The sequence below is a fragment of the Pseudophryne corroboree genome, chromosome 4, assembly GCF_028390025.1.
Source record: "Pseudophryne corroboree isolate aPseCor3 chromosome 4, aPseCor3.hap2, whole genome shotgun sequence".
NCBI classification, from domain to species: Eukaryota; Metazoa; Chordata; class Amphibia; order Anura; family Myobatrachidae; genus Pseudophryne; species Pseudophryne corroboree.
Window position 1 is genome coordinate 323,205,379 of NC_086447.1, and position 27,264 is coordinate 323,232,642.

Consider the following 27,264-nt stretch of genomic DNA (forward strand, 5'->3'; position numbering starts at 1 on the left):
TGTGTTATATGTATATTATTGTAATTAATAAATTATTATTGTTATTTTAGATCCGCATGTTATGTGTGTGTGTGTGTGTATATATATATATATATATATATATATATGTATGTGTGTGTGTGTGTATGTATATATATATATATATATATATATGTATGTATGTATGTATTGAATATCTATATATTCAATAATTGGAATAATTGGCTATTAATATAATAATCACCTCAGCTGTGTTCCATTCTAGTTTTCTGACATTCTGTATGAAACGTGTAAGGTTTTTCTCTTTCCTTTTTACATTGTTTCTACCAAACAATGAATATGTTAATTCCCAAATTACTTTTCAGTGAACCACACATTATCAGCAAGAACTAAAGCTGGGTATATTCGAAGCGACATTGCTAATTTTTACAATTTTAAGCGATATAGTTTGTAATAACGTCCTGCGTGTATGCACAATATCGTTAATGATGCGCAGTCCCGCATGTCGTTAACAAGGGCTTCTGTCGTCTGTACATGCAGGTCAATTATTTTGTTGCTGATGCATATACAGGCGTGAGGCAGGATGACTTCACTGAACGATATCGTTCACAATATCGTTCAGTGTGTATGCACTACCTCATTTGCCCGGGAAGTAAATGGAAAACACTGACATATTGCTAATGGAGCGTATTGTCTAGTGTGTACCCAGCTTATTTCTTGGTTGAGCATATTAACAGTCATTAAATTCTGTCATCATTATGTGTAAGACGCCATAAAACATATCTGCAGCTGATATTCATCATAACAACTGAACAAGCGAACAAATACTATACATACAGTAGGTGGTAGATGAAAAGGGTACTTGGGAAGTTGGGACAGAGGGTAGAGAGGGTCCTTCTGATGTTTTATGGGAGGTGTGTACAGATGCCAACAATTTTCTCCTGGCTTGTGAACTTGTAATAAGTATGTAGGGGGTAATTCAGGGGTGTAGTATGGTTTGCCGGCGGCCGGGCTCCCGGCGACCAGCATACCGGCGCCGGGAGCCCGACCGCTGGCATACCGACAGTGTGGTGAGCGCAAATGGGCTCGTTGCGCTCGATGCGCTGCTGGCACGGTGGCGTGCTACGCGCGCCACGCTATTTTATTCTCCCACGAGGGAGAATACCTGTCGGTATGCCGGGTGTCGGGATTCCAGCGCCGGTATACTGTGCGCCGGGATCCCGACATTCGGCGTACTGAAGACCACCCGTAATTCAGACCTGATCGTAGCAGCAAATTTGTTAGCAGTTGGACAAAACCATGGGGGTCATTCCAACCCGATTGCACACTGCAGTTTTTTGCAGTTGCACGATCAGGCCACAACAGCACATACGTGCAGGCCGCAATGCGCAGGTGCGTCGTTGCCCATCGCTGGGCAGCGACAAGAAGAATGAAGAAAGCGTTTGCAGCGGCGAACGCAAGAAGATTGACAGCAAGAGGCCGGCCGGGGGTGTCAACTCACCATTTTCTGGGAGTGACGAAGAAAACGCAGACGTGTCCGGCCGTTTGCAGGGAGGGATTCTGCAAGAAGATTCTTCGTAGTGGCTCCAAGAAGATTCTTCATAGTGGCTGAGTAAGTCTTGAGCTGTGCAGAGACTGCACAAACTTTTTGTTTGTGGAGCTCTCTGCACAAGCGATCGCTCCCCTGCACAGCAATAACCCCCTCCCCTGTAGGCGGCGATTACCAGGTCGCAGCAGTGCAAAAAGCGGCCTGCGTGCAACCAGGTCGGAATGAGGTCCTATGAGCACTGCAGGTGTGGCAGATATCATATAACATGTGCAGAGAGAGTTAGATTTGGGTGGGGAGTGTTCAAACTGAAATATAAATTGCAGTGTAAAAATAAAGCAGCCAGTATTTACCCTGCACAGAAACAAAATAACCCACCCAAATCTAATTCTCTCTGCACATGTTATATCTGCCTCCCCTGCAGTGCAACATGGTTTTGCCCAACTGCTAACAAATTTGCTGCTACGATCAGGTCTGAATTACCCCCTTAATTCAGTAATATCAAAGTAAAAGTGATAATTCAAATGACCCCTAAATGCTAATATAAACTTTTGGTAAGTATCACCATACCCAAAATATCTACCCTTTCTCACCATTGTGTGTTAAATAACTAAGAAGCTATGCTGCTCTACTTATTAACCCTTCACAGCTGTAGCAAGGGTTGGTACATTGGGATAGGGGACATTATTAAAGTGATTTTCATTAGAGTTTTGTGCTGGTTTACTACATAGGCTGAAGAAAGGCAGTAAACATATTATGTTTATATTTAGTATAGTGCACAAGTGCTCATTGTGAGCTGTCCAGCATACTGTATGTGCGACTCCGCACATGTGCTGGGCAGATAGCAAAGTACATATCACTGACCTGGTTTGGGAGTGTTGTGGACTCGGGGCTTCTTCCGATGACCGGGAAGAGGAACCGCCACTGGGTCGTAGTAGAGATGGCCGGATGTAGGTCTTCCTCATGCAGAACTAAGACGGCAGGCGGGAGGCCCAGAGGAATTCTTGTAGGTCTCCTGTAAGACAAGACTTGTAGAAATAATGAAGGCTGGGGTACTGAGATATTGGAGACACTGTGGTATTGAAGGCACTGAGGTACTGGGAGTACAGGGAGTGCGGGGAGACCCTTGGAGGCACGGAGGTGTTTGGAGGCACGGAGGTGCTTGGAGGCACGGAGGTGTTTGGAGACACCGAGGTGTTTGGAGGGACGAGGTGCTTGGAGGCACGAGGTGCTTGGAGACACGGAGGTAACTGGAGGCACGGAGGTGCTTTGAGGCGCGGAGGTGTTTGGAGGCACGGGGTGCTTGGAGGCACGAGGTGCTTGGAGGCACGGAGGTGCTTGGAGGCACGGAGGTAACTGGAGGCACGGAGGTAACTGGAGGCACGGAGGTAACTGGAGGCACGGAGGTGCTTGAGGCGCGGAGGTGCTTGGAGGCACGAGGTGCTTGGAGGCACGAGGTGCTTGGAGGCACGGAGGTGCTTGGAGGCACGGAGGTGCTTGGAGGCACGAGGTGCTTGGAGACACGGAGGTAACTGGAGGCACGGAGGTGCTTGTAGGCACAGGATGCTTGGAAGCACAGGTTGCTTGTAGGCACAGGATGCTTGGAAGCACAGGATGCTTGCAGGGACAGGATGCTTGGAAGCACAGGATGCTTGCAGGGACAGGATGCTTGGAAGCACAGGATGCTTGCAGGGACAGGATGCTTGGAAGCACAGGATGCTTGCAGGGACAGGATGCTTGGAAGCACAGGATGCTTGCAGGGACAGGATGCTTGGAAGCACAGGATGCTTGCAGGGACGAGGGAGCTCTGGATCATAGCTTCCACAGGAGAAACGAAGATACTCAGGCATCGGATCTCTGCCTGGTATCTGATTTTAAATTCCCCGCCCTAGCCTGATTGGCGGAGCAGGCAGGTGACGTCAGACCTGCTCCGCCTCCTTGCCCTTGCTTGTGATGGCGGCGCCCTTGCTTCCGGGAAGCCGCCGGAGAGCAGCGCCGACCCGCCGCTGAAGCCGGAGACTGACAGGGGAAGAGAGGCGCCGGGCAGACCAGGCCACCCGCAGGGACAAGCGCGGTCGCCGCTGCCCGAGGTTCGTGACAGTACCCCCTCCTCCAGGAGTGGCCCCTGGACACTTCCCGGGCTTAGTCGGATGTCTGGAGTGGAAGATCCGAATCAGACGAGGAGCCGTTACTTCAGTAGCCCCAATCCAACTTCTCTCCTCAGGTCCATAACCCTTCCAGTCCACCAAGTACTGTAATTTTTTATGAAGATAACGAGAGTCCAGAATAGCTTTGATTTCAAACTCCGCTCCAGCTTCTGCCACTACGGACGTTGGCCTTGGGAGTGCTGAGTGGAATCGATTCAGTATGAGGGGACGGAGTAGAGAAACATGGAAGGCGTTAGGTATGCGAAGATGGGCAGGCAAACCCAGTTTACAGACCACAGGATTTAAGACTTGTAGCACAGGGTAAGGACCGATGAACCTTGGAGCGAATTTCATGGTGGGCACCTTCAACCGGAGATTCCGTGTGGACAGCCATACCCTGTCCCCAACTTTATATTGAGGTGCGGCTTGCCGTTTCTTATCTGCAAAGAACTTGTACCGAACAGAAACCTGCTTAAGATTAGCATGAACCTTTCTCCAAATTTGTCCAAAGTGTCGTAGAGTGGACGCTACAGCAGGAACCTCTATTATCGGAAGGCTTGGAAATTCCGGAACACGGGGATGGAACCCGTAGTTGACGAAAAATGGTGATTCCCCAGTGGAAGAATGAAACAGATGGTTATGGGCAAACTCCGCCCAAGGCAACAACTCCACCCAGTTGTCCTGTGAAGGAGAGAGATACAACCGAAGAAAAGTCTCTAGATCTTGATTGACTCGTTCCGTTTGTCCATTTGTTTGGGGATGATAAGCCGACGAAAACTTAAGTTTAATGTGTAGAGTTGAACAAAGGGCTTTCCAAAACCTGGCGGTGAACTGTACTCCACGGTCAGAAACAATCTCTTGTGGCAACCCATGCAAACGAAAATGTTCTCGGATAAACAATAGAGCCAGTTTCGGTGCTGTCGGAAGACCAGTCAAGGGCACAAAGTGTGCCATCTTCGAAAAACGGTCAACGATAACCCAAACGGTGTTGCAACCCTTGGAACAGGGCAAGTCAGTGATGAAGTCCATGGAAATGTGAGTCCAGGGTCTCACAGGGATAGGCAGAGGACGAAGTAACCCTGCAGGAGGCAGACGAGGAGATTTATGTTGTGTACATTGGGGACATGAATTAACGCAATCTTGTACATCCTTCCTCATGGTGTTCCACCAGTAAGACCTTTGCAGAAACTTGTACATCTTCTGAGCGCCGGGATGACCGGAAAACTTGGAGTTATGGACCCACCGTAGTATTCCTGGGCGGAATCTAGCTGGTACGGACATTCTTCCAGGAGGAGGAGCTGGAGTAGTTAAAGCAGCAGAGACAGAAACTGGATTCAGAATTAAACCCCGCTCCGGAGGTTCATCCTCGTCTGTGGGAACCTGTGAACGGGAAAGCGCATCTGCTTTAATATTGAGAGTCCCGGCACGGTACTTGATAATGAACGAGAATCGGGAAAAGAAAAGTGCCCATCTCGCTTGGCGAGGATTCAAACATTGTGCGGATTTGATGTACAGTAAATTCTTGTGATCCGTGTAGATGGTAAACACATGTTTAGCCCCTTCTAGAAGATATCTCCATTCTTCCAAGGCAGATTTGATTGCCAAGAGTTCCTGGTCTCCAATAGAGTAATTTCGTTCGGCTGGAGAGAATTTACGAGAGTGGAAGCCACACGGATGTAATTTCTTATCAGAGGAATGCTGGGAGAGGACAGCCCCCACCCCGACTGAAGATGCATCAACTTCTAAGAAGAAGGGTTCCTCGAAATTTGGTTGTTGGAGAACTGGAGCCGTCGTGAAAGCTAACTTTAAGCGAGAAAAAGCTACAATGGCTTCCGGAGGCCACAAACTAGGATTAGAACCCTTTCTCGTCAGGGCAGTAATGGGTGCAACAATGGTGGAGAAACCTTTAATGAATTTCCTGTAGTAGTTCGCAAAGCCCAGGAACCTTTGTATTGCTTTCAGGGAAAGAGGCTGAGTCCAATCACGAATGGCCGACAACTTTTCCGGATCCATGCGAAGCTCCGTCCCCGAGATGACATAACCGAGGAACGGAATAGATGTTACTTCAAAGGTACATTTGGAAAGCTTGGCGTAGAGATGATTCTCTTGTAAACGGTGTAGCACCTCTTTGACTTGAGTCCTGTGTTCGACAAGATTCTTGGAAAAAATCAGTATGTCGTCCAGATATACCACAACGCTCTGATACAGCATATCACGAAAGATTTCGTTGACGAATCCCTGGAAAACCGCGGGAGCATTACTAAGACCAAACGGCATCACCAAGTATTCGTAATGCCCATCTCGGGTATTAAAGGCAGTCTTCCATTCATCCCCCTCTCGGATGCGTATAAGATTATAAGCTCCTCTCAAGTCGAGTTTTGAAAAAATGCGGGCACCACGAACCCTATCAAATAACTCTGTGATTAGTGGCAAGGGGTATTTATTCTTAATAGTAATGTCGTTTAGGCCGCGGTAGTCGATGCATGGTCTCAACCCCCCGTCCTTTTTCTTCACGAAAAAGAAGCCTGCACCAGCAGGGGAGGAAGAGGGGCGAATGAATCCCTTGAGCATATTGGACTTAATATACTCCGACATGGCTTGAGTCTCGGGAAGAGACAGAGGATATGTGCGACCACGAGGTGGCGTCTTCCCTGGGACAAGGTCAATAGGGCAGTCCCAAGGCCTGTGAGGTGGTAACAGGTCAGCAGCTTGTTCCGAAAATACGTCCTTGTACCCTTGATATGCCTCCGGAATGTGCTCTTCATCCGTTTTGGAGGTAACACGGAGCGGACAAACAGGAGTAAGACAATTAGTGTGACAAAAGGAACTCCAGGACAGAATTTGTGACGACTTCCAATCGATGTGGGGGTTATGACTTTTCAGCCAAGGCATTCCAAGAACCAGATCATGGGGCATTTCTGGGATTACCAAGAGTTCCAAATCTTCCTGATGTAGAGCCCCGACCCGCAGCTTAACTGGCCCCGTGCGCCACATTATGAGACCTTTGGAAATTCTAGTCCCGTTGATAGCCGTCAGTGAAATTGGCCGCTCGATAGGCCGTAACTTTAAACCCAAACTTTGGGCACAGAAGGAAGAAACGAAGTTCCCTGCAGCTCCGGAATCCAATAGGGCTTCACAAGACCTGGAGACTGAATTGGAGACTAGAGTTACTGGAAGCAAGCAGTCCGAAGTTGGAGAAGCTTTTGTCGTAACTCCCAGCTTGACTCCTCCGGAACAAGCTAGGTCTGCCCGTTTCCCGGACGGACTTTACAAGATTTAAGAAAATGATCTGCGGCTCCACAGTAAAGGCAGAGTTTACCCTCACGACGACGCTGTCGTTCTTCCGGAGACAGTCGGGAGCGGTTAATTTGCATGGGCTCATCTGAGCTAGGTGAGGCCACCGGCCTAGGAGTAGGATTCCGGAACCTGGAACGATCCGAACGGTTACGTTCTCTTCCACGCTCCTGCATCCGAAGATCCACCTTGACGCAAAGGGAAATCAAATCTTCTAATGGATCCGGCAGATCTCTAGTAACCAGCTCGTCTTTCAGCCGGTCGGAAAGACCGTTCCAGAAGGCAGCTCTCAGGGCATCATTATTCCAGCGTAGTTCGGAAGCAATGGTCTGGAAATGAACCACGTACTGGCCCACGGAACGGGCGCCCTGCCGAACACGGAGCAAATCGGAAGAAGCAGTGGTCATTCTGCCGGGCTCGTCGAAAATCCTTCGAAAGGACGAGATGAAGTTGGTGTAGTTGGAAACCATGGGATCAGATCGTTCCCATAATGGAGACACCCAATCCAAAGCAGAACCTTCCAACAGAGAAATAATATATGCTACCTTGGACCGGTCTGTAGGAAAGTTGTGTGCAAGTAGCTCGAAATGTACCTCGCACTGGTTCAAGAAACCACGACAATTTTTGGGATTCCCATTATAGCGGGACGGAGTAGGCAACTGAAGGCGTGGAGTGACACCGGCCGATGGTTGAACATTGCTGGCAACGGCAACTGGTGCGACTGCTGGAACAGGAGCCGGAATTACTGAGGCCAGAGACGCCTGAATCTGATCCAGACGCCCGGACAACTGCTGGAGGTACTGCATCACCTGACCTTGTGCTGCTTCCTGACTTTGCACTCGAGAAGCCAGGTTCTGGATGGCACTAGAGTCCGTGTTCCGATCCCCCGAGTCCATGAGGCCTGAGTATACTATCACTGACCTGGTTTGGGAGTGTTGTGGACTCGGGGCTTCTTCCGATGACCGGGAAGAGGAACCGCCACTGGGTCGTAGTAGAGATGGCCGGATGTAGGTCTTCCTCATGCAGAACTAAGACGGCAGGCGGGAGGCCCAGAGGAATTCTTGTAGGTCTCCTGTAAGACAAGACTTGTAGAAATAATGAAGGCTGGGGTACTGAGATATTGGAGACACTGTGGTATTGAAGGCACTGAGGTACTGGGAGTACAGGGAGTGCGGGGAGACCCTTGGAGGCACGGAGGTGTTTGGAGGCACGGAGGTGCTTGGAGGCACGGAGGTGTTTGGAGACACCGAGGTGTTTGGAGGGACGAGGTGCTTGGAGGCACGAGGTGCTTGGAGACACGGAGGTAACTGGAGGCACGGAGGTGCTTTGAGGCGCGGAGGTGTTTGGAGGCACGGGGTGCTTGGAGGCACGAGGTGCTTGGAGGCACGGAGGTGCTTGGAGGCACGGAGGTAACTGGAGGCACGGAGGTAACTGGAGGCACGGAGGTAACTGGAGGCACGGAGGTGCTTGAGGCGCGGAGGTGCTTGGAGGCACGAGGTGCTTGGAGGCACGAGGTGCTTGGAGGCACGGAGGTGCTTGGAGGCACGGAGGTGCTTGGAGGCACGAGGTGCTTGGAGACACGGAGGTAACTGGAGGCACGGAGGTGCTTGTAGGCACAGGATGCTTGGAAGCACAGGTTGCTTGTAGGCACAGGATGCTTGGAAGCACAGGATGCTTGCAGGGACAGGATGCTTGGAAGCACAGGATGCTTGCAGGGACAGGATGCTTGGAAGCACAGGATGCTTGCAGGGACAGGATGCTTGGAAGCACAGGATGCTTGCAGGGACAGGATGCTTGGAAGCACAGGATGCTTGCAGGGACAGGATGCTTGGAAGCACAGGATGCTTGCAGGGACGAGGGAGCTCTGGATCATAGCTTCCACAGGAGAAACGAAGATACTCAGGCATCGGATCTCTGCCTGGTATCTGATTTTAAATTCCCCGCCCTAGCCTGATTGGCGGAGCAGGCAGGTGACGTCAGACCTGCTCCGCCTCCTTGCCCTTGCTTGTGATGGCGGCGCCCTTGCTTCCGGGAAGCCGCCGGAGAGCAGCGCCGACCCGCCGCTGAAGCCGGAGACTGACAGGGGAAGAGAGGCGCCGGGCAGACCAGGCCACCCGCAGGGACAAGCGCGGTCGCCGCTGCCCGAGGTTCGTGACAGTACATGAATGTGCTTAAGCAGTGTTTCACAGGTCAGTCAAACAAAAAATATGAAATAAATCAGCACTATAATAAAAACAAATGCATTTATTAGGCGGTGATACCCTTTAAGTAATGCAAGCCAGTCATGCAACATAAACTAAATTTGTAAGGGTACACACACAGTTCTATTAGACTGCAAAAACAAGTGTTTTTAGATTTTTTTCTTTATCATTTGCCTGTTTGTACATTCATTGGAAAAAAAAGGAAAGGGCAAGATGCTCAAACTGAATGAAGACACGTGGGCATGTCATAATCGGGAGTCGTGTTTTTCGACTGGTATTTGCATGTAAAGCAAATATCGGCATAGTCTCTGTACAGTTAGGGTGTGCAGTCTAAGATCCGCCCTCCCCTTATATAGTCTCTGAATAAGGCATTGAGGCAAATCTGACTGCAACAACCTCATGACAAAAAATAATAATTTTGCAGTTGGGATTCGATAGAAGAAATGTAACTATAGCATATTTCAGGAGGGTGGATTACTAAGGAATTGGCATTTTATAGCTGCGGGCCTGATTCACACATGTACGCTAATGCATTCACCAGAGCCGTAACTAGACTTTTGGTGCCCTGTACCAGAAAGAGAATTGGCGCCACCCCCCCACATTTTTTCAGTAGGGACACAAGGTGTATGCCTTGCGGGGAAGAGGTATGACAAAACTGATCCCAGAAAAAGCCCATGCTATGATGCCCCTTCCCCTACATATATATATATATATATATATATATACACTGCTCAAAAAAATAAAGGGAACACTAAAATAACACATCCTAGATCTGAATGAATGAAATATTCTTATTAAATACTTTGTTCTTTACATAGTTGAATGTGCTGACAACAAAATCACACAAAGATTATCAATGGAAATCAAATTTATTAACCCATGGAGGTCTGGATTTGGAGTCACACTCAAAATTAAAGTGGAAATACACACTACAGGCTGATCCAACTTTGATGTAATGTCCTTAAAACAAGTCAAAATGAGGCTCAGTAGTGTGTGTGGCCTCCACGTGCTTGTATGACCTCCCTACAACGCCTGGGCATGCTCCTGATGAGGTGGCCGATGGTCTCCTGAGGGATCTCCTCCCAGACCTGGACTAAAGCTTCCGCCAACTCCTGGACAGTCTGTGGTGCAACGTGGCGTTGGTGGATGGAGCGAGACATGATGTCCCAGATGTGCTCAATTGGATTTAGGTCTGGGGAACGGGTGGGCCAGTCCATAGCATCAATGCCTAAGTCTTGCAGGAACTGCTGACACACTCCAGCCACATGAGGTCTAGCATTGTCTTGCATTAGGAGGAACCCAGGGCCAACCGCACCAGCATATGGTCTCACAAGGGGTCTGAGGATCTCATCTCGGTACCTAATGGCAGTCAGGCTACCTCTGGCGAGCACATGGAGGGCTGTGCGGCCCTCCAAAGAAATGCTACCCCACACCATTACTGGCCCACTGCCAAACCGGTCATGCTGGAGGATGTTGCAGGCAGCAGAACGTTCTCCTTGGCGTCTCCAGACTTTGTCACGTCTGTCACATGTGCTCAGTGAGAACCTGCTTTCATCTGTGAAGAGCACAGGGCGCCAGTGGCGAATTTGCCATTCTTGGTGTTCTCTGGCAATGCCAAACGTCCTGCACGGTGTTGGGCTGTAAGCACAACCCCCACCTGTGGACGTCGGGCCCTCATACCACCCTCATGGAGTCTGTTTCTGATCGTTTGAGTAGACACATGCACATTTGTGGCTTGCTGGAAGTCATTTTGCAGGGCTCTGGCAGTGCTCCTCCTGTTCCTCCTTGCACAAAGGCGGAGGTAGCGGTCCTGCTGCTGGGTTGTTGCCCTCCTACGGCCTCCTCCACGTCTCCTGATGTACTGGCCTGTCTCCTGGTAGCGCCTCCATGCTCTGGACACTACTCTGACAGACACAGCAAACCTTCTTGCCACAGCTCGCATTGATGTGCCATCCTGGATGAGCTGCACTACCTGAGCCACTTGTGTGGGTTGTAGACTCATGCTACCACTAGAGTGAAAGCACCACCAGCTTTCCAAAGTGACCAAAACATCAGCCAAAAAGCATAGGAGCTGAGAAGTGGTCTGTGGTCACCACCTGCAGAACAACTCCTTTATTGGGGGTGTCTTGCTAATTGCCTATATCCACATGTCAATTCCGTTTGCACAACAGCATGTGAAATTTATTGTCAATCAGTGTTGCTTCCTAAGTTTGATTTCACAGAAGTGTGATTGACTTGGAGTTACATTGTGTTGTTTAAGTGTTCCCTTTATTTTTTTGAGCAGTGTGTGTGTGTGTGTGTGTGTGTGTGTGTGTGTGTGTGTGTGTTGCAAAAAGTGCTACACCTTCCCAAATTTACAATAGTTAGTGAGTATAATACAACTTAAATTAAGTGATTCCACAATAATGATGAATGTATGTTCCTCAGTGAACACTCCAAATATATACAGTGGCTGCGAAAGGTTTTCAAGGTGGCTTGTCTACCAAATAGGCTCAAAGCAGAATGTTCATCAATAGTAAAGTCTTCGCGCCTTCAGTGTTCAATATAACAACACAAATCCTTCGTAATAGCAAAATATGTGCGTACAAAATATAAGACAAGAATCAGTATGTAGTGGTATCTTTGTCCCATAGGAGGTGGGATATTGATATTAGTCCACAAGGTTGCAATATACATCCTTTTTTTCAGTTTAAAGGATAAAAAGCACTTAAGCACTTTTTATTGCATGATAGCACTAAGGGGGTCATTCTGAGTTGATCGCTCGCTAGCAACTTTTTGCTGGGCTGCTATCAGATAGACGCTGCCTATGGAGGAGTGTATTTTCGCTTTACAAGTGTGCAAACGTTTTTGCAGCCGCCGGCACAAAAAAGTTTTTTGCAGTTTCTGAGTAGCTCTGGACTTACTCAGCCGCTGCAATCACTTCAGCCTGTCCGGTCCCGGAATTGATGTCAGACACCCGCCCTGCAAACGCTTGGACACGCCTGCGTTTTTCCAAACACTCCCAGAAAACGGTCAGTTCACACCCATAAACACCCTCTTTCTGTCAATCATCTTGCGATCGGCTGTGCGAATGGATTCTTCGTTAAATCCATTGCCCAGCACCGATCCTCTTTGTACCCGTATGACGCGCCTGCGCATTGCGGTGCATATGCATGCACAGTTTTGCCGAGTTTTAACCTGATCCAAGCGCTGCAAAAAGTTGCTAGCGAGCGATCAACTCGGAATGACCCCCTAAGTCACTTTGTAAAGAAGTGCACTTTATTTAAACATCCTCCTCAATCTCTATCTATGTGAAAAACCCTATTCACCAAACACATCGGTGTTGAGGAAAGAGGCGCAAGAAGGAGAAATTGGGAGAAAGATACCACTACACGCTGATTCTTGTCTTATGTTTGGTACACACATATTTTGGTATTATGAAGGATTTGGGTTGTTATATTGAACACTGAAGGCGTGTAGGCTTTACTATTGATACACGTGTGTGTGTGTGTGTGTGTGTGTGTGTGTGTGTGTGTGTGTGTGTGTGTGTATGTGTGTGTATATATATATATATATATATATATATATGTATTTATATTTATATTTAAAGAACACAGCAAGAAAATGGATTTGGACACAAATCCTCCTTATACCACATTCATGCACTCAACCCAAGAGCTTGCCGCCATTCAGCCACAATATCCCTCATTACATAACACATTTCAATATACTGCCACACGCAGGATTCAAACCCACAACCTGCTGCATCCCAGCCAGAGCTGAATTAAGACTTCGGGGGGCCCGGGGTACTTCGGACAGGGGGGCACTGAGGTCTAACATTAAAATCATAATACAAATATATACTTATACAGTGTGCGTGTGCGCCCTGACAGTTGTATATGTGCGGCACTCAAGATGACTTGTAATAAAAGATTCTTAGTCCCATTGATGTCAGCGTTTCAGAACGTTTTACTTATGTTCTTTTACTTATGTTCTTTTGTCAGGATGCTGATGAAAGAACATAAGTAAAAAGTTCTGAAACATTGACATCAATGGGACTAATGGGCCCTACACACACGGCAATGTGCCGCCGAGGTGCCCGACGGGCGATACGGCTGGCGGGCGACCCAGCGGGGTGGGGGGTTGTGACGGTGGGCGAGAACGTTCATATCGTTTAGTTATATCACCCAGTGTGTAGGGCCTATAAGAGTCTTTTATTACAAGTTGTGTGGCGTGTCGCCCTGGTGGATCTACTTGTCGTCCGGAGCTAGGAATTGGGAGTCACCACTGCAAGCTTATTACAGTACAAGGCAGTTGGGAGTGCAGCCTTGCAGCATACTATATATATATATATGTATGTATGTGTGTGTATATATATATATATATATATACGCGCACACACACAGTATTTATAAATAAATATACATATACACACACACACACACACACACACACATACTGTGTGTGTATGTATGTATGTATGTATATATATATACACATACAGTATATATATACTTACAGTATATACGCATATATATTTTCTTCATACATATATACATATACACACACATGTTTACATGTATTTGTATATATGACCCAGGGCCACCCCTTCTAATTTAATTCATAACTTTTCTCAGCTGCTAGCAAAAACTCACTCAGGCAAGGAGAATGAGAGCTTGAACTTCTTCTCTCCTTCCTCCGAGCACAACCACCTGCACATGCTACGGCTGTGTGCACGCCAGGGATCCTGCTGCCTCCTTCTTCCCTGCAGCCTGCGTTCCAGCCAGCCACGGAGTTGCAGGCTGCAGCTGTACATATCATTGGACAGAGGACCAGGGAGCGCGGCAGTCCAGCATAGTCGTGCGGCGCCGGCAGCCGTGACGCACTGAAGACAGTCAGCGGTGTCTGTGGGGAGCTTTGCGCTACGGATCTGATTAATAACAGAGATCCGATCTGTGGCGGGGGGCCCCCTCGGACTGCAGGGCCTGGGGGTACTTACCCCCAGAGCCCCCGTTAATCCGGCTCTGATCCCAGCCCAACACCTCAGCCACCAAGCCACTTGAGCCAGCATAAAAACTATGAGATTTCTAACTAAATGAAGCCACCTTTACCCCGTAAAAACAAAATAACCAGCACCATAACCGAGCAGATCCAATCCCTACACCCACACACTACATAGATCTGCCCAGCCGCACTGCTGATAACCCCTTCACAAAGTACAAGGTAAGCTTCAAATAGTTAAAACTCTCCAACTTGGAATTCTCTAGAGTGTCCGAGGAAGGAGAGAAGAAGTTCAAGCTCTCATTCTCCTTGCCTGAGTGAGTTTTTGCTAGCAGCTGAGAAATGTTATGAATTAAATTAGAAGTAGTGGCTCTGGGTCATATATACAAATAAATGTATACATGTGTGTGTATATGTATGAAGAAAATATATATGCGTATGTACTGTAAGTATATATATATATACTGTATGTGTATATATATATACATATATATGTATATATATATATAAGTACATCTACCAGGGCGACCCGCCACACAACTTGTAATAAAAGACTCTTATAGGCCCTACACACTGGGCGATATAACTAAACGATATGAACGTTCTCGTCCCCCTTCACACACACCCCCCGCCACCGCTGGGTCGCCCGCCGACCGTATCGCCCGTCGGGCACCTCGGCGGCACAAAGCCGCGTGTGTAGGGCCCATTAGTCCCATTGATGTCAATGTTTCAGAACTTTTTACTTATGTTCTTTCATCAGCATCCTGACAAAAGAACATAAGTAAAAGTTCTGAAATGCTGACATCAATGGGACTAAGAATCTTTTATTACAAGTCATCTGGAATGCCGCACATATACAACTGTCAGGGCGCACATGCGCGCGCACACACACACACACACACACACACACACTCTCTCTCGCTCTCTCTCTGTATAAGTATATATTTGTATTATGGTTTTAATGTTAGACCTCAGTGCCCCCCTGTCCTAGTAGGACTTTCCGGGATACAGTTATGTGACTGGCGGTGTCACAATACCAACACCTGGATCCCGGCCGCTCACAATCCCGCCAGACGACATGCCGACCAACAGGGACTATTCCCACTCATGGGTGTCCACGACACCCTAAAGTGGGAACAGAACCTGTGATGAGCGCAGCGAGTCACCGAGCCCGCAAGGGGTTTGTTGCGCACGCTTCCCCCCCACCGGCCACCTCAATGCCGTGGTTCCAGCGTCGGTATTGTGACTCGGCGGTCTCCTGACCGCCGGTCTCGCATACCCAACCCTGACTTTCCATGTCTGTACTAGTGATATCATGAAAATTTCCTTAGGTACATAAAATTGGAAGTGTAATCACCTTTCCTCTAAGAAGCAAATAGCGGCTCATTTAAAATAAAAAGACAGAATGGCGTAAGTCCTTTTATTTAAATCTCCTGATCTCCACTTTATTATATTCATAACTCCAATGGGATTTTCCATCTTCTATGAGTGTTGTACTTGCCTCACTTTCTCAGAGAGCTGGGGTATTTTTTTTTTTCAGTAAAGCACAAGTAATTGATGAAAACCTTGTTACAATCTGTCTTCACAACATACTGTATATAACAAAACACATTAAGCAATTTTTATATCTTTCAATCCTGGACATAAATATTTGCTGGTTTTCTCCCTAAAGGTTGGCCAAGGCATCTGAATTCCTTGGAAACATATGAAGATTTTTCCACCATTCCTTCCAGCAATGATGAACTTTCAAATTCTTCGGATATTGAAGAAGAACCCACTAATACCAAAGTAATTGTTACATATTGTGGTAATGTGCACACCTTTTCCCCTTATTAATATATACCATTTTTAACCCTAATGTTTTACAAACAACCTGGAAGTGTCTTTATTATATACGGACCTGAGTGCTGATAATAATTCAGTGTAATGGTGCTAACATGTAATATTGTTTGATTTTTGTACCCCTGCAGGGCACTAGTCTTTTTTGCGTTGAAAGCAGTTTTGAGACATGCTCACCTTCAGCATTTCCACTACAGCAGGGGGATGTCGTACAGCTTCAACGGTGTGGAGAAAATGGACAGTGGTGAGTTCTAATAGTGTGACATTATTTTAGTAATAAGTATAAATGTCATGGAAAGAGTAACACAAATAGCTTCTCTTAAGAAATGTGTCAAAATGCAAAAGAAGTGAGGGTACAGTGTCTTAAGCACCAACAACAATTGTCTTAGACTCTCCATTGTTAATGTTACTGCTGACTACCACCAAGAGCCTTGAGTCCTGTTGGAGAAAGAGCACTATATAAATAAAAGTATTATTATTATTATTATTACATTCATTCATTTCAACTATCTAAAAGAAAGCTTCATTTAGTCATTTGTGGGGTGTGGCGTTGCCATGGGTTACGGTGACTCCTCAAAGTCACGTGTCATGACAGAATGCATTCTGTGGGCCCTAGGTAAACTGTGCTCACGGTCCTATGAGTTAAGGGAGGTACTCACGGAGAGATCCATGCTTAAAATCTAAGCAATCTGACTAGATTGCTTAGATTTTAAGCATAGATCACTCGTGTGTACCCCCTACAGCGATAGCGATGCGCAGCCCCGCGCATAGCTATAGCTGGTGCTAGATTGGCCTGCCGTGCCCCCCCGTCTTCCCCCGCACGCTCAGCACACACCGCGCTGTGCTGAGCGTTGGGAGAGATGTACACATCTCTCCCGTGTATAGGGCCCCTTATAACCTTGCTGTGATGATGTGAATTATTATAGTGCTCCCAAAATGTTTATTTCAATGTATATTCTGTATGGAAATATCATTTTTAAAACTGTATGCCAGCCTGTAATTAACTATCCGGGGTCACAAGCCACAAGTCATTTGGTCTAAGGAAATGTTTATGTGCTCTTCACAGCAGGGGGTATGTGTAAATCACACTTTCTGCCTCACAAATTCCCATTCAGAGACAAGGGGGGGAAGTGTTGATAAGGGATAAGGGATTTCTTGCTAGGGCTGGCAGGTCATATATCATTGGTGGTCATTCCGAGTTGATCGCTCGCTAGCTGTTTTTTAGCAGCCGTGCAAACACTATGCCGCCTCCCACTGGGAGTGTATTTTAGCTTAGCAGAAGTGCGAACGAAAGGATCGCAGAGCGTCTACAAAGTTGTTTTTTTGTGCAGTTTTAGAGTAGCTCAATACCTACTCGGCGCTTGCGATGACTTCAAACTGTTCAGTTCCTGTTTTGATGTCACAAACACACCCTGCGTTCGCCCAGCCACGCCTGCGTTTTTCCTGGCACGCATGCGTTTTTTTCGAACACTTCCTGAAAACGGTCAGTTGACACCCAGAAACGCCCACTTCATGTCAATCACTCTGCGGCCAGCAGTGCAACTGAAAAGGATCGCTAGACCTTGTGTGAAACTACATCGTTCGTTGTAATAGTACGTCGAGCGTGCGCATTGCGCCGCAAGCGCAGAAGTGCCATTTTTCTCTAACGTCCTAGTGGATGCTGGGGACTCCGTAAGGACCATGGGGAATAGACGGGCTCCGCTGGAGACTGGGCACTCTAAGAAAGATTTAGTACTTCTGGTGTGCACTGGCTCCTCCCTCTATGCCCCTCCTCCAGACCTCAGTTAGAATCTGTGCCCGGACAGAGCTGGGTGCATTTTAGTGAGCTCTCCTGAGCTTGCTAATAAGAAAGTATTTTAGTTAGGTTTTTTTATTTTCAGAGAGCTTCTGCTGGCAACAGACTCTCTGCTACGTGGGACTGAGGGGAGAGAAGCAAACCTACTAACTGCGGCTAGGTTGCGCTTTTTAGGCTACTGGACACCATTAGCTCCAGAGGGATTGAACACAGGAACCTGACCTTGTCGTCCGTTCCCGGAGCCGCGCCGCCGTCCCCCTCGCAGAGCCAGAAGACAGAAGCCGGCGGGTTGAAGCAAGAAGACGTCAAAATCAGCGGCAGAAGACTCCTGTCTTCATATGAGGTAGCGCACAGCACTGCAGCTGTGCGCCATTGCGCCCACACTAACCCACACACTCCGGTCACTGTTGGGTTCAGGGCGCAGGGGGGGGGCGCCCTGGGCAGCAATTAAGTACATCCTGGCAAAAGCAGCATATATACAGTTGGACACTGTTATATGCATGAGCCCCCGCCATTAATTTTACACAAAATCGCGGGACAGAAGCCCGCCGCTGAGGGGGTGGGGCCTTCTTCCTCAGCACTCACCAGCGCCATTTTCTCTCCACAGCTCCGCTGAGAGGAAGCTCCCCAGGCTCTCCCCTGCAGACTCACGGTAGAATGGGTAAAAAGAGAGGGGGGGGCACATAAATTTAGTGCATTAATTATATATACAGCAGCTACTGGGTGAACACTAAGTTACTGTGTGATTCCTGGGTCATATAGCGCTGGGGTCTGTGCTGGCATACTCTCTCTCTGTCTCTCCAAAAGGCCTTGTGGGGGTCCTGTCCTCATATAGAGCATCCCCTGTGTGTGTGGTGTGTCGGTACGCGTGTGTCGATATGTTTGACGAAGAGGGCTATGTGGAGGCAGAGCAAGTGCAGATGAATTACGTGTCTCCGCCGACGGCGCCGACACCTGATTGGATGGATATGTGGAAGGTGTTAAATGATAATGTAAACTCCTTACATAAAAGGTTGGATAAAGCTGATACCTTGGGACAGTCGGGGTCTCAGCCCATGCCTGATCCTACAGCGCAGAGGCAGTCAGGGTCTCAGCCCATGCCTGATCCTACAGCGCAGAGGCAGTCAGGGTCTCAGAAGCGCCCACTATCCAAAATTGTTGACACAGATATCGACACGGATTCTGACTCCAGTGTCGATGACGATGATGCAAAATTGCAGCCTAAAATGGCTAAAGCCATCCGCTACATGATTATAGCAATGAAGGATGTTTTGCACATATCAGAGGTAAACCCTGTCCCTGACAAGAGGGTTTATATGTATGGGGAGAAAAAGCAAGAGGTGACTTTTCCCCCTTCACATGAGTTAAATGAATTATGTGAGAAAGCGTGGGATTCCCCCGATAAGAAAGTGCTGATTTCCAAAAGGTTACTTATGGCGTACCCTTTTTCCGCCAACGGACAGGATGCGCTGGGAATCCTCCCCTAGGGTAGATAAAGCTCTGACACGCTTATCTAAGAAGGTGGCCCTGCCGTCACAGGATACGGCCGCCCTAAAGGATCCTGCAGATAGGAAGCAGGAAAGTACCCTGAAGTCTGTTTATACACATTCAGGTACTCTACTGAGGCCGGCAATTGCGTCTGCCTGGATGTGTAGTGCTGTAGCAGCATGGACAGATAATCTGTCTGAGGAAATGGATACCTTAGACAAGGATACCATTTTACTGACCCTGGGGCATATAAAAGACGCTGTCCTATATATGAGGGATGCCCAGAGGGACATTTGCCTACTGGGCTCTAGAATAAATGCAATGTCAATTTCTGCCAGAAGGGTCCTGTGGACTCGGCAATGGACAGGTGATGCCGACTCCAAAAAGCACATGGAGGGTTACCTTACAAGGGTGAGGAATTGTTTGGGGACCTGGTCTCTTGGACCTAGTTTCCACAGCTACGGCTGGGAAGTCAAACTTTTTGCCATATATTCCCTCACAGCCTAAGAAAGCACCGTATTACCAAATGCAGTCCTTTCGATCACAAAGAAGCAAGAAGGTCAGAGGTGCGTCCTTTCTTGCCAGAGGCAGGGGTAGAGGAAGGAAGCTGCACCATACAGCTAGTTCCCAGGAACAGAAGTCCTCCCCGGCTTCCACTAAATCCACCGCATGACGCTGGGGCTCCACAGGAGCCAGGAGCGGTGGGGGCGCGTCTCCGAAATTTCAGCCACCAGTGGGTTCGCTCACAGGTGGATCCCTGGGCTATACAGATTGTGTCTCAGGGATACAAGCTGGAATTCGAAGTGATGCCCCCTCACCGTTACCTCAAATCGGCCCTGCCAGCTTCCCCCATGGAACGGGAAATAGTGTTAGAGGCAATTCACAAGTTATATCTCCAGCAGGTGGTGGTAAAGGTTCCCCTCCTTCAACAGGGAAGAGGATACTATTCCACAATGTTTGTGGTACCGAAACCGGACGGTTCGGTCAGACCCATATTGAATTTAAAGTCCCTGAACATTTATCTGAAAAGATTCAAGTTCAAAATGGAATCGCTCAGAGCGGTCATTGCAAGCCTGGAAGAGGGGGATTTTATGGTGTCTCTGGACATCAAGGATGCTTACTTGCATGTCCCCATTTATCCACCTCATCAGGAGTACCTCAGATTTGTGGTACAGGACTGTCATTACCAATTCCAGACGTTGCCGTTTGGGCTCTCCACGGCACCGAGAATATTTACCAAGGTAATGGCAGAAATGATGGTGCTCCTTCGAAAGCAAGGAGTCACAATTATCCCATACTTGGACGATCTCCTCATAAAGGCGAGGTCCAGAGATGCTAATCAGCGTAGCACACTCTCAGGAAGTGTTGCAACAGCACGGCTGGATTCTGAATATCCCAAAGTCGCAGCTGATTCCTACAACGCGTCTGCCTTTTCTGGGCATGATTCTGGACACGGACCAGAAGAAGGTATTTCTCCCGGCGGAGAAGGCTCAAGAGCTCGTGACTCTAGTCAGAGACCTCTTAAGACCGAAACAGGTGTCGGTGCATCGCTGCACGCGAGTCCTGGGAAAGATGGTGGCATCATACGAAGCCATTCCCTTCGGCAGGTTCCATGCGAGGCTCTTTCCTTGGAGATCTGTTGGACAAGTGGTCCGGATCGCATCTTCAGATGCATCGGCTGATCACCCTGTCCCCGAGGGCCAGGGTGTCTCTTCTGTGGTGGCTACAGAGTGCTCACCTTCTCGAGGGCTGAAGGTTCGGCATACAGGACTGGGTCCTGGTGACCACGGATGCGAGCCTCCGAGGGTGGGGGGCAGTCACTCAGGGAAGAAACTTCCAAGGGTTGTGGTCAAGTCAGGAGGCTTGTCTGCACATAAATATCCTGGAACTAAGGGCCATATACAACGCCCTGAGCCAAGCGGAGCCTCTGCTTCGAAACCAACCGGTGCTGATTCAGTCAGACAACATCACCGCAGTGGCTCATGTAAACCGCCAGGGCGGCACAAGGAGCAGAGTGGCGATGGCGGAAGCCACCAGGATTCTTCGTTGGGCGGAGAATCCCGTGCAAGCACTGTCAGCAGTGTTCATTCCGGGAGTGGACAACTGGGAAGCAGACTTCCTCAGCAGGCACGACCTCCACCCGGGAGAATGGGGACTTCATCACGAAGTCTTCACTCAGATTACAAATCGATGGGAACTGCCACAGGTAGACATGATGGCGTCCCGTCTCAACAAAAAGCTACAAAAGTATTGCGCCAGGTCAAGAGACCCTCAGGCGATAGCTGTGGACGCACTGGTAACACCGTGGGTGTTCCAGTCGGTCTATGTGTTTCCTCCTCTTCCTCTCATACCCAAGGTGCTGAGAATCGTAAGAAGAAGAGGAGTGAGAACAATACTCATTGTTCCGGATTGGCCAAGAAGGACTTGGTACTCGGAACTGCAAGAAATGCTCACAGAGGACCCGTGGCCTCTGCCTCTCAGACAGGACCTGTTGCAACAGGGGCCCTGTCTGTTCCAAGACTTACCGCGGCTGCGTTTGACGGCATGGCGGTTGAACGCAGGATCCTAGCGGAAAAAAGGCATTCCGGAGGAAGTTATTCCTACGCTGATAAAGGCTAGGAAGGACGTGACAGCAAGACACTATCACCGTATATGGCGAAAATATGTTGCCTGGTGTGAGGCCAGTTAGGCCCCTACAGAGGAATTCCAGCTGAGTCGGTTCCTGCACTTCCTACAGTCTGGAGTAACTATGGGCCTGAAGTTGTGGTCCATAAAGGTCCAGATTTCGGCCCTATCCATTTTCTTTCAAAAGGAACTGGCTTCTCTTCCTGAAGTTCAGACGTTTGTTAAGGGAGTGCTGCATATTCAGCCCCCTTTTGTGCCACCAGTGGCACCTTGGGATCTCAACGTGGTGTTGGGTTTCCTGAAATCCCACTGGTTTGAGCCACTTAAGACTGTGGAGCTAAAGTATCTCACGTGGAAGGTGGTCATGCTATTGGCCTTAGCTTCGGCTAGGCGTGTGTCAGAATTGGCGGCTTTGTCATGCAAAAGCCCCTATCTGGTTTTCCATATGGACAGGGCAGAATTACGGACTCGTCCGCAATTTCTGCCGAAGGTGGTGTCATCTTTTCATTTGAACCAACCTATTGTGGTGCCTGCGGCTACTCGTGACTTGGAGGATTCCAAGTTGCTTGATGTAGTCAGGGCTTTGAAGATCTATGTAGCCAGGACGGCTGGAGTCAGGAAGACTGACTCGCTGTTTATCCTGTATGCATCCAACAAGCTGGGTGATCCTGCTTCAGAGCAAACCATTGCTCGCTGGATCTGTAGCACGATTCAGCCGGCTCATTCTGCGGCTGGTTTGCCGCATCTAAAATCAGTGAAAGCCCATTCCACTAGGAAGGTGGGTTCTTCTTGGGCGGCTGCCCGAGGGGTCTCGGCATTACGGCTTTGCCGAGCAGCTACTTGGTCGGGTACAAACACATTTGCTAAGTTCTACAAGTTTGATACCCTGGCTGGAGGAGGACCTTGTGTTTGCCCATTCGGTGCTGCAGAGTCATCCGCACTCTCCCGCCCGTTTGGGAGCTTTGGTATAATCCCCATGGTCCTTACGGAGTCCCCAGCATCCACTAGGACGTTAGAGAAAATAAGATTTTACTCACCGGTAAATCTATTTCTCGTAGTCCGTAGTGGATGCTGGGCGCCGGTCCCAAGTGCGGATTTTCTGCAATACGTGTACATAGTTATTGCTTAATAAAGGGTTATGTTATGTGGGCATCCATTGTTGATGCTCTGTTGTTGTTCATACTGTTGACTGGGTAAGTTTATCACAAGTTATACGGTGTGATTGGTGTGGCTGGTATGAGTCTTACCCTGGATTCCAAAATCCTTTCCTTATAGTGTCAGCTCTTCCGGGCACAGTTTCCTTAACTGAGGTCTGAAGGAGGGGCATAGAGGGAGGAGCCAGTGCACACCAGTAGTACTAAATCTTTCTTAGAGTGCCCAGTCTCCTGCGGAGCCCGTCTATTCCCCATGGTCCTTACGGAGTCCCCAGCATCCACTACGGACTACGAGAAATAGATTTACCGGTGAGTAAAATCTTATTTTTTGCCTCATTGCTGCACAGCGAACGAATGCAGCTAGCGATCAACTCGGAATGACCACCATTGTCACTTCTGACCAATTGTTAAATCCCAGATCTTAAGCTTCAAACAGACTGAAGCAAGTTATTAAATGTCCCTGGGGGTCTGGCAGGGAAACCCTTCAACCACCTAAGTACAAACCTTTAATTCTGGTTTTGGAAGGGTTACAATCCACAAGGGCTTAGTGTGTGTCATGTGTACTTGCGAGGACAGATAAATATGCCTGTTTTAACTGAACCCAGTGTTCACTCTTCATGGGAGTAGCTTCATGCTAGGAGTGATCCCATCTTCTGCTCCTGTGGACTCCCTCCACTCAGATTGTATTCCTTTTGTTTTCGTGAAATCAATCTGTGCATATCATAATTGTATGTGTACTTAACCCTGGAGTTATTTTCTCAGTAAATCCTAAAAATGTATCGGCGTTATCTCTGTGCTCTACGAATTAACGTGCCTGGAGAGGCCCAAGCTACATATGTGTAATAACTGTGGATCTTGTAAGTATGATTTTTAGTGTCTGGCAAATGCAAGAGCATTATTCAGTACTCTTCATGGTGGAGGCTTGAGTAACACGTACATCACTACCGCCCACTTGCGTCAGGTTGGCGTACTTTTGTGCAGGCTGCGGTGGGGTTCTGTGACAGGGGAATATTAGTATTGTCTTTTTTACATTTTTCTATTCTGCATTGTAATATATTTACTATATTGGTAATACACCAAGAACTATTCTTTCCCATAATAGGACCGTACAGAAGGCATCCTACTGAGTATAGGACAAATCCTAATTACTTGGACACTATCCTTTGGCAGGGAAATACTTATCCTGCTAAAAAGGGATTTCTCCCAAGAGCGCCTCACATCCATAGTATTATATTTGTGCTTTGCACTAGCGTTATTAGCAGGATGAATATGGAGCCACCCAGGAAAAATCTAAAAGATAATGTTTATAACATAATAAAAATGTAATGGGTTCTAATCTCGACCTTAATGCCTTAATGACTAGTTCTTAGTTGTGATTAGTTTGGCTCATTTAAGTGTTTGTTTGTTTTTTTGGGTAGGGCATGAGCACAGGTCAGAGAGTGACTTGTATAGCAGTGTCGGGATCTGCCTGACTAACGCATCAGTTTTCCATGTAAAGAAAAACGATTTGGGGTAGCTGTTCTCTATGCGTTCATGTATTTCTCTTCTGAAGAAGTGGAGAAAACGTAATTGCATTTAATACAATTGTTTCAGTGAATATCGCATTTAATGGCCCCTTCTTTTAGCACAGTGGTCAGTTCTCCTGTTTTGAGATGCAGTGGTTTCAGTTTTGTAACTCTTGTCAATATGAATGGTAGGAAGAGATTAAACCCTTGCAGATGGGTACAAATGAAGTGTACAGAAAGTGCTTTCATGACTAACAGTTTTCTTATTTGAGGGATCTTAAGCTATGAAGACTTGTGGTGTGCTGATATGTCGATTTTAGCTTTTATCCATTAACATTCTAATTCTGTAACAAAGCTGTTTGACTGTTTTTAACTTTGTTTTTAATTTTAGGTTGGTGAAAGAACTAGTTTCAAAACGGAAAGCCTGGGTACCATCCAGTATATTAACACCAATAACTGCTGTTAATCTCTGTCAGAAAGATAACAGTGCAGGTAACTATCTCTCACATCATACATGCAGTACACCCACGGCCAGTGCAAACAGAATCACGTGTGTGTGTGTTTTCATTTCAATTGTTTTGGTGGCTTAGTATTTTATATAGGACCAAAATGTACTCACAGAGATCAGATAAAAGATAGATATGAATCCTCATACAAAAAGACCTTTCACATAAAGGCAATAATACAACGTAAAAGTCAGTTACCACAGTAAATACAGTTGGTCAAGTACTTTACTCATGCACATGTGTGGTTGTTTGGCATAAAAGGAGCACTAATACTTTAGCAGTCATCAGCCCCTCTGATCCATCATGCATTAAGCACCTTATCTGGAAAGAACTATGCCAGGAATTGTTAATGCCGCTTGGATGTTATCAGTGCTTTCTAGAGTTCTTCATGCTCCATGTAGAAGAAGTAAAGTCACATACAGATGGAGCCTCGCTCATCTTTACCATCTATGGCGTTTGTCCCGTTCACAGAGTTGTAGTGTGCCTGTTCGCAAGGCAGCGTGTTTTGTTGCAGGGTGGGCATAGATCTTAGCATGGCGTTACTGGTGAGTGTAATACCAGCGATCATTTTGAAAATCACCATTGCGCATGCTTGAGGTGTCCAATAAAATACCTTAGTGCAAGAATCACCATTGGGCATGCATGAGGTCTCCACTGAAATACACTTTAGCGCAAGAACTACTTTACTGGACAGTACAGTTTTACGTACAGTACAGTTTGTTAAATAGACATGTTTATGTGTAAGGCATGCCGTGAGATGCCTGGCGTGAGTGAGTCATCAGTTCCTAGGTATCTCTGCTAACGTCGGGTGTCTTTTTTGCCCTACATGTGAATAGGATGCACAAGCTGCTCCTGCTGATTAAATTATATGCAGCATGTCTATATTGAGTGCGTGACTGCGGCTGTATCTGCTTAAGAAATTCTATGTTACAGTGTTTTCCTGGAAATCACTGAAATGTAGCATACACACTTTTTTCTTTCTTTTTTTTTTTTTATATGTTTATTTATCATTTTAACATACAATGCATATGCAGAGACAAGTATACACTGGTAGTAATCGGTGATAACGTACATACAAACTGAACAGTGAGGAACACTTAAATATGTACGGTTATGGGTTAATCTTGGTCACATGGTTTCAAGCAAGAGCATGTGTCTTGATCGTATTAGAGAAAAGAAAACAAAGAAAGGGTGTTAGTCCTCACTGCACTTAGCCATAAACAGATATAAAAGAACAATTAACCTTGAAGCATGGGGAGTGTATAAGACAGACATGTGTAGATATGATAGTGTAACGGAGAAGGGAGAGAAAGGGAAATAGTAAGAAAGAAAAAAGAAGAGAAAGAAGATATGAGGAAGGTAGAGCAGGTGAAGAAAGCTGAGAGCAAGAAGTAAAAATTGAAAAGAATAGACCTGGTCCGGGTCCGACTCCTAGATGTTAACGTGAGTAATAATCTAAGGCAGGGGTGGCCAGACTTTTGGAGTCGGCGATCTACTTTGAAAGCTAAAAAGCTTTTGTGATCTACCTAGGAGGAATAATAGCGCTCACGCAAAAAAAGAGGCGTGGCATAACAAAAAGTGGGCGTGGTATAACAAAAAAAGGGACGTAGCCTTGCTGCACAGAGTGTAATGACTGCCTCACACGAAATAACACATTGGCCCCCACAGATAAAAACCTCAAACACATATGCCCCCACAGTGCCAGATACACACATGCCCCCACAGTGGCATGTGCCCACAGTGCCAGATATGCCCCCACAGTACCAGATATGCCCCCGCAGTGCCAGATACACACATGCCCCCACAGTGCCATGTGCCCACAGTGCCAGATATGCCCCCACAGTACCAGATATGACCCCACAGTGCCAGATACAGATATGCCCCCACAGTGCCATGTGCCCACAGTGCTAGATATGCCCCCACAGTGCCAGATTATAGATATGCCCCCACAGTTCCATGTGCCCACAGTGCCAGATATGCCCCCACAGTACCAGATATGACCCCACAGTGCCAGATACAGATATGCCCCCACAGTGCCATGTGCCCACAGTGCCAGATACAGATATGCCCCCACAGTACTAGATATGACCCCACAGTGCCAGATACAGATATGCCCCCACAGTGCCATGTGCCCACAGTGCTAGATATACCCCCACAATGCCAGATTATAGATATGCCCCCACAGTGCCATGTGCCCACAGTGCC

General features: G+C 47.5%; 1 protein-coding gene across 5 annotated transcripts in view; it reads left to right on the top strand.

Moving 5' to 3' along the window:
* The window catches only part of MCF2L2 (MCF.2 cell line derived transforming sequence-like 2), a 1,017,734-nt gene that overhangs the window by 931,347 nt on the left and 59,123 nt on the right, over positions 1–27,264 (top strand). For all 5 annotated transcript variants that reach the window (XM_063916343.1, XM_063916344.1, XM_063916345.1 and 2 more), the window contains 3 exons: positions 15,820–15,935; positions 16,118–16,230; positions 24,945–25,045. In XM_063916343.1, coding sequence (XP_063772413.1) covers positions 15,820–15,935; positions 16,118–16,230; positions 24,945–25,045 — 330 coding nt within the window. The remainder of the gene's footprint in view (positions 1–15,819; positions 15,936–16,117; positions 16,231–24,944; positions 25,046–27,264) is intronic.